Here is a 19,834-nt window from a genome sequence, read left to right on the forward strand (position 1 = left end):
TTATATTGATTTATAAAATTCGGGTTTGCCAAATTAGTTTAATACCAGGAATTTCGTTGAAAATCCATTATTTTAAATTTACATTACGAATTAAATACTAGTTTGTTATTAATAAAACATTTTCAAGTATTTTAATAATTCATCTAATATGTACTACATTTTCCATTGGACAATAGTTCATGTTCTATATTTAAACCTATCAATTAGAGATTTTAAGAATTTTTGTTTTGCTGAATTGGCATCATGTTATGTTTATATTGGATTCAAACAACAGCGTCTATACTCTATACTCTGATGTTATACTAATTCTAGTCTGTTCAATGTTCTACAATTAGATCGATACATTTATTTACTTGTAATGTTTTTCCAAAATAAATTTTTAAAATATTTAACTTAAAAAAGTGCCTAGTGTTGTATTTTGCATGGATCATAAATTGTATTATAAATTTTAAAGTATAAGCATAATTTTGAATGATTTTAACATATTTTACAATTTTTCTGGAAGGTCAACATAAGGACTGAATAAATCCATCATGGTTGATAATACTTGGACCGTAGTACAGTTCTTAGATGACACAACTGTTGAAGCTGTACCATCATCATGGATTCAAGGCAATAATTGCCATTGGCCTTCTTTTGCACCAGAAAAATTAATTAATGCAATTAAAAAGTCAGAACCACTCAACACTTGTTGGCCAAGCCATCAAATCAAGATTTTCCGTAATGCAACCTTTAGTAAGTTTCATTTTCTTTTTCAATTTTTATGCTTTCAATCGATTACTTCATGTAAAAAATGTTCAAAAGATATTGACGTAATAAAATCTTTCAACTACTTTTTGTAAAAATGTTGTTTATACAGGAATACTGTTTTGTTGTTTTAGATGATTATTGGATAGCAAGAAATAAAGCTAAAATTGCAGAGAATACCAGTGAGTTAGAAACTGAATCAGATACTGGAAACAATAAAAAGAGAAAGGTTATTCAAAAAATATTATCCAGCAGTGATGAGGAATCTATAGAAGAAAGTATTTTACCATCTCCTCCAAAAATTAAAAGACCATCAAAAAGAAATTATGGTATGATATTTTATCTTGTTTATTACAATAATTGTTATGTTGATTAATAATGTTTATTAGGTCAAGAAAACAAAAACAATGGACTGGAAATCATGGTACAAAAATCCACTAACGAAGTAGATTCTTCTTCATCTGATCCACTTTGTAAGTACATATATTTTTTGCTTATTGTAAAAGTCTCATAATTTTATAATTGGTAGTACAGTAGAACCCCGATTATCTGTGCTCCTCGTGACCGAATCTGGCACGGATAATTGAAAAGCACAGATAATCCGAACATTTATTTCTTATATATAATACATATGTACATATATACATACGTATGTAGCTACCATAAAAAGATAGAAAAAATAAATCTTTCGTTATGAGTCTCCCTCTAGTCGTATAGTATTTTTCTATTGATTTATTACGGTGACACTATTTTGATACAACCTCAAAAATGCAATTTGAATAATAGAAAATCGTAGCATGGATAATTCGCACACGGATAATCGGGGTTCTACTGTATTTCAAAATATATAGTTCAATATAACGTCTAGGAATAATGACTTTTTAAGCAGTCTTTAAGATATTTTTTTCGTAGAAGATAATTTTCAAACAATTGTGGTATGTTTGTTTATCTATGTTTCAAAAACATTGTGAAGCATTTGCAAAAATGTTTTTTAGGAAATTTTTAATTTTTTAGGTCAGAAAAATTTAAACAATTTGAGTTCTATTACATCTATTAATGATGAATCTATCATCAGAGAATCAACTGTTCAGACAACACAGTGCAAATGTCGTTTCGAAATAGGTTTGTGTATTTACAATATTTATATATAGTCATTAGTTGATTTATAGTTGGTTCGCTAAACTAAGACATAACTGGCTAGTGATTTTAGTTGGTATTTTTGTTTTGTTTTTGGCTAGTTTTGGGAAAATTGGCAAAATTACTAAATATTTAGTAATTATTAACTGTTTAGTAATTATTTTTTTGCCAATTTTACCTAATTGGAAAAATTACTTACTAAAATTACTAGCCAGTTGTGACTGAGTTTAGCGAACCAACTATACCTGCCTTTTCTGCAGTTCTGTATACATCTAATAATCTGTTGTACTTATATACCTTCTATGACAAGAATATTAAATGTAACAATGCAAAATCATTGTTTTTTGTTTTAAGGTGAAACTGTAAAGCCACTTTTACAACAAGGTCACATCTTAAGAGGCATGATGTTGGAAATATTAGGTGAAGTAAAACAATTAAGACAAGAGCTGGTAGCTAGAACACAAACTACAAGCAAAAGCTTTTTCAGATCAGTTTCTTCAGTGGTATTTCCCATATCTTGTGATGAAGATATGGTTTTATTTGAGGAATATTTACAAGACTCCACAGATTTTAATAATGCAGTAGGTTTAGATTTAGATTGTTATATTATTAAAGTAAAAAATTAACTTTGTTATCGCAAGAGTAAATGCATGTCTCCTAATTCAACAGCTTACCTTAATAATATGCTCTTAAAAATATATTTTTAAGAGCATGTTGTTAAGATGCTAATTCAGCAGCTTACCTTAACAATATGCTCTTAATATATGCTTTTAAAATATTTTTAAGAGTATATTGTTAAGGTAAGCTGTTGAATTGAAGATATAGTTTTATTTGAGGGATATTTAGAAGACTCCACAGATTTTAATAATGCAGTAGGTTTAGATTTAGATTGTTATATTATTAAAGTAAAAAATTAACTTTGTTATCAAGAGTAAATGCATGTCTCCTAATTCAACAGCTTACCTTAACAATATGCTCTTAAAAATATATTTTTTAGGTATCGGAGCTTGTTAAAGTAGGCGGATCGAAAGCCTATGATTTTGTCTCAAGAGTTGGTAAATTAATTATTACCAATGAGCAAGCTCTAAAGTACAGTTGGCTGGGACAAAAAGGAAAACAAAAGTTTTGTGATACCAGAATTGCAAATCTAATAATTGGTAAAGCTTATTCTATATTTTATATATTTTATAATGTTCGTACCTTTTTTTAGAGGCATTAATAGCAACAAATTTAACAAAAACGACAAAAGAAGCACAATCAGCTATTCAGTTTGGTTAAGAAGAGCATTTGATAGAAACAACTATAAAATCAATAAAAAAAATTAATGTAAAAATTAGTTTTTAATATTTTAAGTATGTATGTGTAAAAGTTAAATAGCAATAAACGTATTTTTAGAACCTAATTATTTTTTTCTACAACCGTGTTAAAAATGCAATTTTTAGCACTCCATGCGTGCGTTAAAAATGCTACTTTAAGGCACTAGTGCTTTAAAATATTTTTAAGGCACTGCAGTTCGTATTGACCGTATAGACAATTTTGATGTAATGTCAAAAAAATATAAAAATTGAATGTCAGTCAAGTTCAAGTAAAAGTTTTTGTAGTTATTGTCCTGTAATTACGTTTGTAGAAAAAATGTTGTATGATATGCGTGTTAAAAAGTACATTTTTAAGACACTCATATGAATTAAGACACTCATGTAAACTTTCACATGCGTGCCTTAAAGTGTACTTTTAACACTTATATCATAAATAACTATTATTAAAAGTTCATTTAAAATATTTCATAAAAAATTAAAAAGAAAATTATCATAAACAGTACCGGTGCTAAGTTATAGCGCGTCCGCCTGCAAAAGTAGCAAAATTGCCCTCGGGTTTTATTAAATTAGTATTTTGTATAACACCATGTCTAGAAATTAGATGCAAAGTGCTCCAGATAGAGCACAATGGACAAAAATGAGGGAGGCCTATGTCCAGCAGTGGACGCAAAGGGCTGGCTGATGATAACACCAGCAGAAAAAAATTTCATTTTGGCGCCCCTTAAAACGGGGCCGCCCGCCTGCAGTGCATCCCTTGCAGGCCCGTTATCGCCGGCCCTGATCCTAAACACCTTAATAATAGACAAAAAAAGACATCTTTAAAATGTCAAAAAAAGACATCTTTAAGATGTAAGGATTTGTAACTTCCGTACATCTTTAAGACGTCGTAAAGATATCTTTCCGGAAATACCAGACATCTTTAAGACGTCTAAAACATCTTTAGTAAGTTATCTTTTAGATTACTTTAAGATGTCTTTGTGTTATCTGGGTTACTCCCAAATTTTGGTGCAATATCTCCATCATTAGCACCACAAAAAAAAAATAATAAAAAACGCCAATTTTACTTCTTATAATTACCCTCGTCCGCCACTCTGGTTTCCGCGTCTGGGGATTTTACTTAGTTATGTCATGGTCTACTTATTCCCAAATTTTGGTGCACTATCTCAGTCACGAACGTCGCAAACAACCCCTTTTATTTGTTTATATTCACCCCTACCCCTCCCCTTTGTCGGCCACGAAGAGTTCCACTCCTGGAGATTTTACTTACCTACGTCATGATCTACTTATTCCTAAATTTTGGTGCACTATCTTGATCATGAGCGTCACAAAAAAAATAATAAAAAAAGGAACTTTGACCCCTTATAACAAACTACCTTCCTCACCCACTCTGGTTTCCGGCTCTGGGGATTTTACTTATTTATGTCATGGTCTACTTATGTCCAAATTTTGGTGCACGAACTCAATTACGAACGTCGCAAAAAAACCCTTATATTTTTTATATTCACCCCTACCCCCACCCCTTTGTCGGCCACGCAGCGTTGCGCCCCTAGAGATTTTACTTAGGTACGTCATGACCTACTTATTCCCAAATTTTGGTGCGATATCCCCGTATAGTTTTTCCATATTACTTATCACGCACAAAATCCGCTCCCAGCTCTTAGACTATAAGAGTCTTGCTCATTTTGTGGCATAGACCAGGGGTCACCAATTAGTTTCCCTGGCGGTCCGTTTCGAAAACCTGTGACACTTCCGGGGTCCGGACCTAATGCTACCTATATCCGGTTGTTCTGATTCGGTTTCTTTGTGGATACTTGGTAAAAAATATATCCATCATAACAACAAATCAGAAGGGTACCGGGCGAAATTTTTAGGCAGAAATTGTTGAAACACTTTTTTTTGAAAAAATTCAAAACATCACGTTTTTTGCCACGAAAATGTTTTTTCATTTTTGGGTCATCTTAAACAAAAAAGATCTTTTTTCGCAAAAGTTGATAGATTACGAGTTTTAAGCGATTTAAAATCTAAAAAATGCGAAAATAAGCTTTAAAACTCATGTGTAAATAATTATTTTTGAGGTTGTCAGGTGCCTAAATTGAAGTTTAAACAATCAATTTCAAGTTTCTTATAAGTAATCGGACATATTTTAATTTAAACCGTTGTTTTTAATTGTTAATTATACGCGTCCTCTCGACACTTAATCCGCCGCGGCGGCAAGTCGCACTATGTGGTGCGTATCGCACTATATGATTGGCGTATTTAATTAGCACATTGGCAATAATTAATTGAATAAATAAATAAATTATCTAAAAAAACTATGTTAATAATATATTATAAAATTTTAATAAATGTCCAGTATTTGTTGGGAATTTTTGGCATAAGTACGTATAATATGTATAATACATGCGACAGAGACGCATCATAAAGTGCGACGATTAACAATTAAAAAACAACGATCTATATTGAGATTAGCCCCGATTAATCGCTAGAATCTTGAAATTGAATGTATAAGCTTCAATTTAAGGTGATACAGTAGCGATCAACAGGTAGCCAAAACGCGTTCCCAGATTGCGGCTGTAATTTTGAATATTTTTTCGAGATATTTGGCTCACGTATTCGTAATATAATAAAGAATGGCGGTACAGAGCCCAATTTGAAAAATATATCAATTTGTGGAAATTACTCTGTAATTAAATACAATATTAAAAAAACGAGCCTGTACCGCCATTAAGAAGAACAAAAAAATACACTTTCTTCAAATAAACTTTTTTATCCGATGCCTAGATTTTGTGTCATTTTGGAACTACTAAAGTTTATTTGAAGAAAGTGTATTTTTTTGTTCTTCTTAATGGCGGTACAGGCTCGTTTTTTAATATTGTATGTAATTACAGAGTAATTTCCACATATTAATATATTTTTCAAATTGGGCTCTGTACCGCCATTCTTTATTATATTACGAATACGTGTGCCAAATATCTCGAAAAAGTATTCAAAATTACAGCCGCAATCCTGGAACGCGTTTTGGCTACCTGTTGATCGCTACTGTATCACCTTAAGCACTAGTCAACCGGAAAACTAATAATTTGCACATGAGTGTTCAAGCCTCGAAAATGTGTGTGCGTATTTTCGCATTTTTCACATTTTAAATCGCTTATAACTCGAAAACTATCAACTTTTAAGAAAAATGACAAGAAACCTTTTTTGTTTAAAATTTCCCAAAAAACCTAAAAATACATTTTCGGGCAAAAATATAATTTTGAATTTATTTAAAAAAATTGTTTTCTATGTAAAAAAATGTTACACCTGTCTGAAGTCTGGAATGAGTTTAGTTCAACTAATTTTCATTAGGTAGGGAGTTGAGGTTCATCTGTTAGCTCAGATCCGTACCGATTTTTAATAAAGTTCATTCTTGAAAAAGCGGCTACGCACATATAAGTTGACAAACATAGTACACAATTTCATGGCCAAACATTTTCAATTGCAAAACACTATATTCTGAATTTAATCGCGGTCCGCACAAAACTAGCTCACGGTCCGGATGCGGACCGCGGTCCGCTAATTGGTGACCCCTGGCATAGACCATGATGACGATATGATGTGATGTGATATGGACAATGAAAAATGATGCCCATTTTCTTTATGGCGCTGATTTTTTCCTTTGAAATTTCTTTTTTTGCGGAAAGAATTTTAGGTACAAGATTAGGTGGAACTTGCACTTCTGCAGTTTTTTTGCTGCGGCATAAGAGTACTGGATTGGCCGGCCTTATTGACACTTTAGTAAATTTATCTTCTGTGTGACTGTTTTTAAAACATACTTCGGTTAAGTCATGTTTTGAAAATCTTAGAGAACGTACTTTGGTAAACGGAATGTTTTCAAATTTCAGTTGTTTTGAACACATAATCCCTAAAATCTGACTCTTTCATTTGAATGATTTGAAAGAGTTTTTTTTTTGTTAATTTGTTTCAGTTCCCTTATAAAGCCAAGAGGTGAGAAAAATTGTGTTTTATACATGTGCCTTTCAATTTGGCTATGAATATTGTCTACCTCCTGTACAGCACCGTATCCAGGAATGGAATACTTCATTGTTAAAACCTCACTCCAAGTGATAAGTTGTCTAAGACGATTTTCTTCTAAAACCTTTTCTATAATTTTTCTGAACGCACTGGCCAGGCAGTTTCGACTCCATCCCTGGAGAGTTTCTATCCATATTGCACAATATGCCTTATTTGTTGTGGATAAATGCCCTGTTAAATTGTACATAGTAAGTTTTGGTAAAAAAAATAATTACCAATAGAAGATCTTGGGCAAGTTATTACATTTTCCAAGTCAAAACATAAAGCTGGAATGTCACTGTTCTGTTTTTCCATAGATTCGGCTTCAGCCTTATTTAGTCATTTTCTTTTTCCTTTAAGTAAAAGGTGGAGAGCAGGTTTCACATGTCTTTTTTGGTTTGTGAAAACTATAGTTAAAATTAGTACAAAATATACCTGTAAATTGAGAGTTTATCTGTTTCTTTGTGTATTAAGGTTATAATACAAGCAGAAATCATTTTTCATTAATACTATATCAACGGTGTAACTACTGTTTGGGAATTACAAAGTGCTACCTGTATGTAGATAGAACCCTGTTAAATGAAATTGACGAAAATCGCTGCAGATAGAACTCCGCGATTCTTCTAAAACATATTTCCGTGGTTAGATGGCGCTACGGTTTATTAACCGTAAATTATTTAAATTCGATAAAAAAGAACACTTAGAACCTTATTAGGCTAAAATTTACAATTTGAGAAAAAGTGCATTTAGAACTTCGTTATTGTAAGTGGACGACCTGGTTTCCCTGGTTTCCCTAGCTCAAGTCTTCGTGTATGAAAATTTTTGATGTGTATATGTAATTCCATATTTTTGCTTTTTATTAACGGAGGAATATTCTTTCTTGCTCGGCTTATTGTTCCAGTACTGCCGGTAACCTTCTTTCGTAATATTTTTTATGTGTTGTGACATTCTTCCCTTAATCATTGATGGGCCCATTTGACGGCTAATTACATGTTCCCCTAGAAGTTGATTGTTTGGTCGTTGTTCATTTTTCCGTAGGTAAGGAAATCCGTGCAATAAATATTTGAACTAGACATTAGTTGTAATCCAGAATTTGATTCCAAACTTATTGGGTTTATACGCCATGTACTGGGTGCAGTGACATTTTGCATTTGTAGGAAAAAACTGTTCGTCGATAGATAAATTTTAGCCAGTTGTAGGTGTAGCAAAATATACAATTCTCTATAAATAGGTTCCATATTGCCGACGCAAGTTCAAATTTATCTGTTGATCATCGCTCAGATCTGATACTTCTCCTCCGTAATAAGGACCGCATTTTTCTAGGTAGACATCAACATATCTAAAAGTTATTACACTAAGTACCTACCTGCAAAAGAGAACTTGTAATCATTAAATAGATGTAGCAAAGTCCTAATTTTTTAAGTTTCTAGAATAACTATTAATAACTTGTAATACAGAGGGTCAAAAATAGAAAACAGTCAAAATGACCGCCCTGGTGCTTCTAGGTATATATTAACACATCTCAAAAAGTAATTACACTAAGTACCTGTAAAGACCTTTGTGAGTCCACATGGAACCATATATCGTCGGTCTAATGAGCAAATTGCCCAAGTCCATTTTTTCCGAAAATTGTTTTTTGGTGTCATCTAGTAGTAGACGGTAAAAGCTACCGCCTGACAATTCCCACAAGCGCCATTATTTTTTTATTTAGCGCCAATTTTGCTAAACGAATTTTGCTTAAGTCCAAACGTTCTTTCCCATTCAGACGAATATTGCCTATGTCAGTGTTTCTGAAGTTGCTTTGATTGAAAACGTTAGAAAATGTAGGTAAATAAATATATTTTGACTATTATTATTAATATGGATATAGTATATAAGTAGAAAGTTTGTTTAAATATTTTGTTTAACTAATTTTGGTCAATTATGTATTGCATGGAGTTAGGCAATTTTCTCTTTTTTTACTTTTGTTCCAAAGTTTTTTGTCTCTCCTGTAAAATTTTCAATTTGTGACTTAGGCAATTTGCTCATTAGACCAACGATATTTTGAAAGCAAAAAACAGCATATTTATGAAAAAATATAAGAACTTCTTGATAACAACTCTAAAATATGTAATGTCAATATGTGTATACAGTGCGCTGGAATAAGTATTACCCCCCCCCCTGTTAACTTGTTTATTTTAAGAATCTAAGCAAAACGCTCGGACAGGTCGATTTTTAAACTAATCATAGTATATTATAGCATCAACGTTTCGAACTTTACGCGATCCCTCGTCAGGTGACAGCCATAACTTTGATTTTTTTAAATGGGAAAGTACATCATGTGATACATCATTTAAAAGCTCTTGAAATACTGACTTCAAAAATGGGAACACTTTGGTTCAAAAATTTACAGAATTTAAATTATGCGAGAAAGAATTTTAATACGTACCTTGCAGCAATTTAATGAATTTTTTCGTTTGAGTTAATATTTGTTAGGTGGTATAAAACATTTTGTTTTAAATGGAAGTAAAAAATATTTATCGACAGTCTAAATTATTAGAACTAAATTAATTATTTAAGATACGTAACGAACTGCAAGTGACAACAACTAATACTGAATAAACAAATTGCAACATAATTAGAAGCGAAAACTTTTGTTAATGTAAAATTTGTTCAAAATGTTGCGCATTTATTCTTGTCCGTAATATATGTTTCTTCTCTAACTTTTTGCAACATCGCTTGATCAATTTTAACTATTTATAATGGGAAATAAGCCACAATATTATTAAAAAATGATTTTTATTAACGTTTCGACGCCCAAATCGGGTGCCGTTGTCAAAATACAAAATACTATTAACATAAACAAAAATGTTGTTGCTTAGTAAAAAAATTCTTCTAATAATTTATTTAATTTGACTCATTTATATCGGCAATTCAGATACATATGATACATTTTAAAGTAGAAGACTTTAAAATGATATTGCCAATATTTATGAGTTGCGTTCCTGGGACGACTTTACTGAAAGATAGTTCATTCGATTACATGAAATCAACCCCAACTCAAGAATATCCGTCACAAAAAAATCATAGCATGTGATCTGTCTTTAAAAAGACAACCACATGCAACGGTGACATTAAAATTCTCGCGTTAGAGATCTCATAGTAAATCACGAGGGAAAACCAGGAAAAACCTCGTGATACTATCCCGACATCGTAAGTATTTGGTCTTACATTTAATTTACTCTCAAAATTAATACTAAATTCTGACTTTACTATAATTTTGTTTAAATTATAAATAATATCAATAATACATGGATATATAAGTAATACTAAAATATAAAATATGTATTAACTCGACTAATTGTGGTATTTTCTTTCTATTGACTTCCTCTTTCAGTATGGATATCCACATCCTACTGCATTCCACCGAGGAATTTGCGACACAATTGGTTTCGTTTAGCATAATTAGAGCCGCTTCTTTGATTTTTCTCTTTTTACTATCTGTTTCTTTCAGGAAAATAAAAAATAAAAATTATTAATAAAAATCATTTTTTAATAATATTGTGGCTTATTTCCCATTATAAATAGTTAAAATTGTAAAAATGCCACAAGAAAATAGCTTCAGAGCTTGATCAATATTACGGCATTCTGAAATAATTCTCTGGCGTAGTTGGTCAATTGTATCTGGTTGTATCTGATACACTTTGGATTTTAAGTAACCCCATAAAAAAAATCTAATTAAGTTAAGTCAGGAGGTCTTGGTGGCCACTCTATATGTCCCTGTCTGCCATTCCATATTGCCGGGAAAACATGTAGGTAATTTCGCACTCTGGCGACATAGTGGGGCGTAGCTCCGTCTTGCTGAAATATGACATTTTGCGGGAACTCTTGCGGATGATTTGTAATTATGTCATTGATTGCCAGCATTATCTCGGTCTCCAACATATTTAGGTAACTTTCACCATTTAAGTTACCGTCTATAAATATTGGGCCTACAACGTGGTTACCTAATATGCCTGCCCAAACATTTAGTTTTTGTGGAAACTTAGTGTGACCTTCTCGAAATAATCTGGGATTTTCATCAGGCCAGTATCTAACATTTTGCCGGTGAATGTGACCGTTCAAAAAAAAAGTCGCTTCGTCACTAAAGCAAATGTGTGGAAGATAATCAGGATTCTGTGCAAGGTTGTTTCTCATGGTTTCGCAATATTCCATCCGTCTATCTGGGTCATCTTCTGTCAATTCTTGAACCATTCTTATTTTGTATTCATATATATGAAATTTATTTTTCTTCAGAACCTTCAAAATAGATTTCTGATTTACTTCACAAACGTGAGCAACAGTTCTAGTAGAAGTAGACGGATTAACGACAAACTCACTTAACACAGAAATCTGTTTGTCTTCGGATAGACGTTTTCTTCCTGTCCGTTTCTTATTGTGAACACTACCAGTCTCAAAGAATTTTCTTACAACTGTCTTAAAATAAAGTCCAGTTATTGTAGTCATTTTAAAATAATTTAATTTTATACTATTGTGAAATATTATTGTGTAACAAATAAAGTTCTTTTTTAAAAAGTCAAATACGTGATCAGTGATCTAACATATATGTATCTTTCGGCAACATGGGTTCCGTGCTTAAAACTGGTTCCGTGCTTAAAACTGTTTCCAGCTCTCCATTTCCTTACTCCAGCCACTTAGCAACGGATTCGTCAGAGATGGTCTTGGTGTCACACTACATAGGCATATCTTAGTTTGGAAGTGTACACGGAGGCAGTGTTACCTGAGACAGTCTAAAGTAGGAGGCAGTTTATGAATAAGTTTCTTAGTGGCCAAAATACCTCTTAGAGTATTAATATTTTCGTTAGATGTTAACTTTACTCAAATATTATTCACTTCCCGCTCTAGATAGGAGCCTATAATTTGATAGAAATACCTTCCAATATGTTTTCTTCCCAAGAGTTGCAAACTTGCTGGTAGTATTACAATCGGTGAGGGCATGAAAGGCTGGTAAACATTTCCTTAGGGAGTGATCCATTGAGAATTCGTGCATACGTATAATTCTTTAGTTGTCCTTTGCTCCAACTCTCATCCAAACTTCTGGAGTTAAAAGATCTTTAAAATGGGCCTGGAGTAGCTATTTACAGTCGACTATACATCTTGTATATCCCTCCATTTTTGCTGACAAAATGTGTAATATTATTCTGGTATCGGCCTCTTCATGTGATGAGACTAATAGTTCACAATTCAAACCAAACTTTATTTTGTAATGTAAAACGTCGGAAAATCCTCCGCTGGTTACGAAGTGAGTTGAACAATTTGTTAAGTACTATTCGACTAGCTAATTGCTCCAGAAATTTGTAAGGTTTTATTTTTATTAAAAACTGAATTAATAAATAAATTCCCTTTTTGAGGTAATACTGTATCCGGACCTTTAATTGATCGTTCTATTGATTCATTTTTGGCGCCTCTCTTTTGTCTTGTTCTGTCTTTCATGTAAAATTCTTGGTAGTGATCCAAAACAAAATCGATCCCTTTAGCGCTGTAGGATTTCTGAACACTATTGATTTTAAAATTTTTGCATAGTCGCCAAATCATTTGGCGTTGGATGGTTTACCTTGGATCAAGCCCATACCATCAGAAATGTGACATGTTTTGTGATTTTGTAACAGTAACGGTAGATGTTTAGTCGTAACTGTAAACTGTTCTATTATACAGCCTCAGACAGATTTATTTGCTGGTACCGATAAAACTCTTGCAGGTGCAAGTGACATTAGATGAGCTGTCAATTCATGTTTGAAAATGTCTTCATAATTTATTTTTCCTTCAATTGCCTTGGCTGCTTATTTTTTGCAACAGCTCTTGTCCAGCTTGAATGGTTTTCTTCTTTTCAGCGACAGTTTTAGAGTGACCTGCACGACGAAGTATTGGAAGATTATTCTTTACACGTTTGTAAAAATTGGGAGTTAAAACAGTATCAAGAAATTTTGCTAAGCCTTCTTCTCCAATTTTTTGTGTATTTAATAAAGATGCTTGAACATTTGGTGATGCAATCTCATGGGTTGAAATTACAATTACGAGAAGACGATTTTCATTTTTGGAAAATACATTGAATCGTAAAAATCCATCACGCAGTTTTTGTACAGAATCCACATCAATTTTCATCCGTTTCTTTTCAGCTTCTACGTTTTAACTTGATGACTGATTCATCTACCTTCATGCCAATAATGTTGTATCTTAAAAACCATTCATCTAGTTTTGTGCTGTTTTTGGTCAATCCATTCCTCCTGCATCTTTTGAGTTTTTATTTATATATTCTAAAGCTTTATCTACAGATAGTTGGTTAAAGTTTCCATTCAATCGTTTCACAACAAAATTCCCTCTTATAAATTCTTCATGAACTTCTGGAGCTTCCTCATGAAGTTTGTATATGTTCATCAAATATATTGTTTCCCAGCGAGAATATTTCACATGGTCAAATGCATCATTTTTCGAAAACTGGACAAATGTCTTTCCGAGTTTCCGCTTCTTTGAGCGAACTAAAATTCTAATAGAAATATCTACCATTTCCAAGTATACATTCCAGTATTTGCCCGTGGTAGTTTGAGCTGCAATGAATTCTGGAAACTATGCCAAAAGTTCACGAGTTTTGATGATTTCCGATGTACCAATATGAATTAAGTTAATATAATGTACAGAAGGACTGCCACAGTCTAAAAGCCACTTCTTATGAAGAGTTATTAATAACATTGACAAAGCTTCGTACGTCAATTTATAGGCTCGTAGAGCTTTATTGTATTGTTTACCAGATAAAATACAATCAATTGTGGACGGCATACGGACCACTGTCCAACCATACATCAGAAAGTCTAGAATCTGTCATCAACTGACCAATTATTTTGAGGAAGTTCCAATGTGGAATCCACCTAGACGAATAACTACATTGTTTATGTCTTCTGGCTGGGAGCATTGGAGCTCTTTAGCTTTATAATAGATCGCTTGATAAAACATCAGTACGGTGTCACTGTTATTTAGCTTCTTAGCAATTTCACTACACTTTATGATAACAGTCCAAACGGTGTCATATTCTGACGAGATATGAGGTAGTACAGGTAAGTAGCCGTAGGTAGTTGCATGTGACTTATTCTCCAAAGTCAGTTTATGAAATCCTCACCACTGTGGAATAACGGTGTGATTCCTAACAAAGTTCATCATTCTGCAAATACACCATGCCCTGTTACAATATCTTATGTTATTAAGATTCTCACCCTTTTCTATGATACTCAGTTTATTTTCCTCAGATTGTACTTTTTGATTTGTCAAAATAAATTTTGTGAAGGGAATGAAAATAATTAGGTATTGCCAGCTGCTGATTATACGGCAAAAATTTAAATTGTCCAGGTATATTTTCACTGGAAGGCAGCAATTTGGGTTCCGTAAAAAGTAGGTGTTTTGTCGAAGGTCTCTTGCAAAATGTCAATCTTGTCAGCAGTAAATTATCAATCTATCGGGTACCAATTGTCTCGGTATGGACACATGATCATTCTCCAAGTAAAGTTGAATTTCTTCTTGGGTGATGTTGTTACGCACTGAAGAGTATCGATGTATAAAATTGAATGAGCGCAAGCGTGCATTGCTTCAACAAGTTTTTTCGATCTTGTTTCATGATGAGTCAAAAGTCCTAGCTTAATATGCTTTGGAGTTTTTATTTTTCCCTTTGAACAGGAAAATATAATTTATTGGCTAATGCTTACAGTTTCAGTTTCTCTTTCATTATCGCTTTCATTGCGGACACTAAAGTTAACAAACAAGAGAATACAAACTTTCAGTAATAGACTTTTTGAAGTCTCTAACATTCATTTTTTTTAAATGGGACTCAATTGAAATCTTGTTTATTTCACTGCAGATAGCTTGGCAGATTTTGACTAGAATGTGTTGCTCCGATGCACCGAAACTGAGAGTATCAGGTTCGTCGTGGTTGTGAACGGTTGTCTCAGTTGCCTGTTCTTTCGAGAATTTCCGTAAAAATATTGTGGGCTCTTTTTGTCTAGGAGACCTTACTGATTCAGCACCATCCCAAAAATGGATTTACATTTTTTTAATTATTTGTTTCTCGCTCATGTCGTCAATGCCACTAAATTCACGATACCTTTTGCCAATTGATTTTCTGTGTTGTATCCTTTACTTTTTTCAAAACCATTCTCCATTTTCTCCAAAGTTTCCAAAATTCTTCATTGTCTGTTTTATTAATATTAGTCTAATACTAATATAATAATTTCCAACATATTTGTTATTTAGATAGCGTAATTCAGTTGAAACGCAAGCTGCATGATATTTTCTTTTTGAGCCAATTAAGTCGTTGTATCCAATTATCGCAAAGAGAACAGAGTTGCTTCGTGATATCGCTCTTATCTCTTCTTGCATATTATTAGTCATAACTTGACATAGTTTTTGTTTCGGTGAGCACTTGTGACAAAAGATGCACTTTTGTGAATTAAAAGGTGATCGCAAGGACCGTTTTTGAAAAATATCGTCTCCACGAAAATCAAATGTCAGTTTAATATTTTTTGACTTGTACCAGACAATGTTCTTTGAACTCATATAGGATCTATAACAGTTTTTGTGTAATTTAAAAAATTTTGATTTTTAGATCATCAAATTTTGAGAATATATGCCGCATATATTTATCATGACAGATTTTTCTTGAAAATTAACCCGTTTTCCTCCTTCCAAACAAATAAGACACACATTTTGAATAAAAACGTCTTGTCCGACATCAGATAAAATCTCAGTGGATTTCGTGATAAAGCTAAAGCTTATAGTAAATAAAGCCCATATGCAAAATGATGCACTTGTTTGCAAAAATTCACTAATTCATTTGGTGTTGGATATATAACATAACAATTATTATATTGTCTCAAACAATAATTATTACTAAGAAGTAAAATTTTACATACAGGTACAATACTTCTTCTTCTTTTGCCCTTTAATTCGTCCAATTCTGAACATAGGCTTCCCCCAGCTTCCTCCATTCGCTTCTGTTTAGTGCTTTCTGTTTCCAGTGCGTTCCTCCTATCTTTTTAATGTCGTCTCCCCATCTCATCTGGGGTCGCCCTCTTGCTCTCTTTCCTGTCCATGGTCTCCATTGTTGTATCGTGCTATTCCACCTATTGTCCGTTTGTCTAGCGTTATGACCTGCGAAGCTCCATTTTAGCCTGGTTATATGTTGACTTGCGTCTTTGACTTTTGTTCTATTTCTGACCCAGTTGTTTTGCTTTTTGTCAAAAAAAAAGCAAAACAGGTACAATACAAATTAATATAAATAAAAAGAACATGATATGAAGTGAAGTTCATCAATTTTTAAGCGTTTAGTTTTTATTTTTTTTTGTGTTTAATTATAGCTTTACAGGTTTATGTTATTTATTTATTCAAAAAGATGGTTAAACATTTTTCTATTATTTTTTAAATACCTATTTCTATTTTTTAAATACCTCTCAAATATTCACTTTATTAATTTGCAGGAATTTATAGTAATTAAGTAGGTTTTGTATGTTTGAGAAAGCAAATTATATATTTTTATTTGAAGGTATTCAAAGCTTTGTCCAACTAGTTTCTTTGTTAAGTGTGTTCTAATAAAGGACTGAGCTCTATTTCTAGTATCGTATGTGTGTTCTAGTGGTACAAGTAACTGTTTATTTTTATATAGGTTAGTGAACATTGCAAGTACAAACAATTTTGAGCTTCAATAAACAGATCGTCAGTACTGTGCCCTAGTTTTTTATTGTAAATAATTTTTAATATTTTTCTTTGTATAATGTTCAATTGCTTTAGGTGCGTATTTGCAATGCCACTCCAACTAAGAATTCCATGCCTTAGACGTGACTCTACTAAGGAGAATTAAATAATTTTTAAATGATGAATATCTAATATATCTTGTAGATATCTAAATTAATATAAAATACATATTAAAGTTTTGCAAGTTTGATTTATGTGCTTATCCCAGCGAAGATATGAATCAATCTGAATTTCTAAATACTTTGTACTACTTGCACTGTTAATTTCCTATAATCAATGAGTTATAATAGGGTAAGCCACTTTTATAACTGGTAAATAAGGACATACAGTGTTTTTTCAATATTTACCGTGCGTAGCTTATGACTGAATGTATCTATAATCTTTCCTAGGTCCTTTTCCATTGTAAGCTTTAAATTGATCCAAGTGTCAGCAGAGTATAGGATCGCAGTGTCATCGGCAAAACTTAAAATAGAGGAAATAAAATGTCGCCTTTAGTTTGGAAAGTCAGTATGTTAGTATACCAAAGTTAATGTTTCTTGTACTACTTTGTGTCCCTTCTATTTTCACTACTTGTTGCCTGCCCTTTAAATAACTGTTCATCAAATTATATGCTTTTCCTCTTATACCTGTGCCTATCAGAGTATCTAGTAATTGTGTGTGACTTACTGTATCAAAAGCCTTTGCAAAGTCTAGTAATACACAAGCCGTTGGTATGTTATCAACTAAGTTATATATTTTATATGATAGATATGATATGGCAATTTCCGTGGAGATCCCTTCTCTAAAAGCATACTGTTTGCTTGATATTAATTTGAATTTTTCTAGGTATTTCTTTAGTTGGTTCTTTAAAGCTTTTTCTAAAATCTTACAAAGTGAACTAATTAAGGAAATTGGTCTATAGTTTTTTGTTAATTTAGGATCACTTTTCTTGTGTATGGGGATAACTACGGTTTGCTTTAACTTTTCGGGCCATTTTCCTCCGAATATATTTCTCCGACTGTGGAAAAATAATCGTTAAATTCTTTAGCTATCTCATCAATGTTCGTAAGAGATTGGTTATTTTCAGTAACTATTTCTTTGAAGTTTTTGGTATTATTCTGTTCGTTATTACAGTTATGAACTATTTTCCACAGGTTTTTTGGAACATTTATTATTTTTAATAATTATTCTTTGCAGCTTTAATAACTATATTCAAATGTTTATGGTATCTGATATAAGCTTCCTTTATCTTTTTGTTACCTGGCATATTTAGATGTTGTTTGTATAGTTTATTTGTTTATTGATGGAGTTTACTAGTCCTGCTGTAATCCACTGTTTTCTTTTAAAATTATAACGTTTTATTTTAATGGTGTCCGTATGTTTATATATGTAAAACGTTAATATCTTTATACTTAATATTTCCGTTAGATCATTCATATCTTTCAAGTTATAATACTCAGTCCAATCAAAATCTTTAATGTCCAATTTTAAGTTATTGTAATTTAATATTTCTTTCTTTCTGTTGGGTAGATTATTTATAATATTTAACGGCACAGTGGCCTTATGATCTGTAATATTTGTATCTAGAACAGCTGCTTTGCAATCGTTTATTGGATCTTTGGATTTAAATTTTACAAATACGTGATCCAGACAGTTATTTAGTCTTGTTGGTTTATTTATTAAAGAGTTAAAGTTGTATTCTGAGAGTATTTAAGTAATCGTTAGTATTATCATTATTTTCTAATATGTTTATATTAGTATCTCCAGCCAGAATATGACAGTCTGCATGACATGATTTTGTTTGTTCTAGATATTCCTTTAAGTTTGTTTAAAGAAAAAGACAACATAAAAACATTTAATGTAATTAAGAATTTACATGTTTTGTGGCAAATAGATTTTGTCTGAAGCCAGGATCTCTCACAAACACACAAGGTTTGACACGAAATGTTCTACATTCGTTGAAGGTGGTGGGTAAAGAGCAGTGATTAATATTTTTTTGTTGTTATTACATGTTACCAGCATTTGTATTACTTTATGTTCCCCTACTTCTATAATTTTTGAACAGTGGTCAAGATAATTTTTGAAGTATAGCACTGTTCCATCATTTTTATTAATATTTCTTTCTAATATTTTTTTATCAATATTATATGAATTGAAAATTGAAAACTTTAAAAACAAAATGCTGAAATTGGAAGATAAATTTACCAACGCCGATTTAGTAAAAAGCAAAATGGAAATGAAAATGGACCAGATAGACCAATCCATGCGAGCAACTAGCCTGAGAATATTTGGTATGAAAGAGAAACCTCAAGAAAATACTTCCCAAGAAATTATAAATATACTCAACAAAAAAATGTCTATTACCCTGTCAGATAACGACATTGTGTCGTGCTATAGAATTCGTAAGATGCAACAGAATAAAGTTATAGGCATTTTCATAAAATTAAACTATTTTACTAATAAAAAACTTATTTATAGAAAAAAAAAGTTATTGAAAGGCACTGGTATAGTTATACGTGAAGATTTAACCCCCTTAAGAGTCAAGATGCTGAACCACGCTATAGAAAAATTTGGTTTAACAAATGTTTGGTCTGATAATGGTAAACTTCATATTACTAAGGACGGTAAAGTGATGATTGCAAGAAATAAAGACGAATTTGAAAAATTAGTTAATTAGTTATCTCTGCATATTGTTCAGGTATCTATTTTGATTCAATTAGGTTGTGGTAATTTATTGTTTTTATTTTCTTTTTATATTTTTATATATATATTTTTTTTTGTTCTTATCTACTTATTTCTACAAAATATGAACCAGAATGAAGTGTTCTATCTGT

The 19,834-nt window shown here is 32.0% G+C and overlaps 1 protein-coding gene across 1 annotated transcript; it reads left to right on the forward strand.

The window, feature by feature from the left end:
* Positions 1-293: 293 nt before the first annotated feature.
* Positions 294-3,162, forward strand: LOC126891293 (uncharacterized). The gene is made up of 7 exons (XM_050660472.1): positions 294-735; positions 882-1,076; positions 1,137-1,220; positions 1,762-1,869; positions 2,239-2,465; positions 2,882-3,041; positions 3,095-3,162. The coding sequence occupies exons 1-7, from the start codon at positions 534-536 to the stop codon at positions 3,160-3,162; spliced, it is 1,044 nt and encodes a 347-aa protein (XP_050516429.1). The 5' UTR covers positions 294-533.
* Positions 3,163-19,834: the final 16,672 nt, after the last annotated feature.

Source organism: Diabrotica virgifera, chromosome 9 (genome assembly GCF_917563875.1).
Source record: "Diabrotica virgifera virgifera chromosome 9, PGI_DIABVI_V3a".
NCBI lineage: Eukaryota > Metazoa > Arthropoda > Insecta > Coleoptera > Chrysomelidae > Diabrotica > Diabrotica virgifera.

Excerpts from the sequence above, each read along its gene's own strand:
- LOC126891293 (XM_050660472.1), top strand. The coding sequence starts at position 534 with ATGGTTGATAATACTTGGACCGTAGTACAGTTCTTAGATGACACAACT. Across the intron at positions 736-881 it reads TTTCCGTAATGCAACCTTTA|ATGATTATTGGATAGCAAGA; the intron begins GTAAGTTTCATT and ends TTGTTGTTTTAG. Across the intron at positions 1,870-2,238 it reads CAAATGTCGTTTCGAAATAG|GTGAAACTGTAAAGCCACTT; the intron begins GTTTGTGTATTT and ends TTTTGTTTTAAG.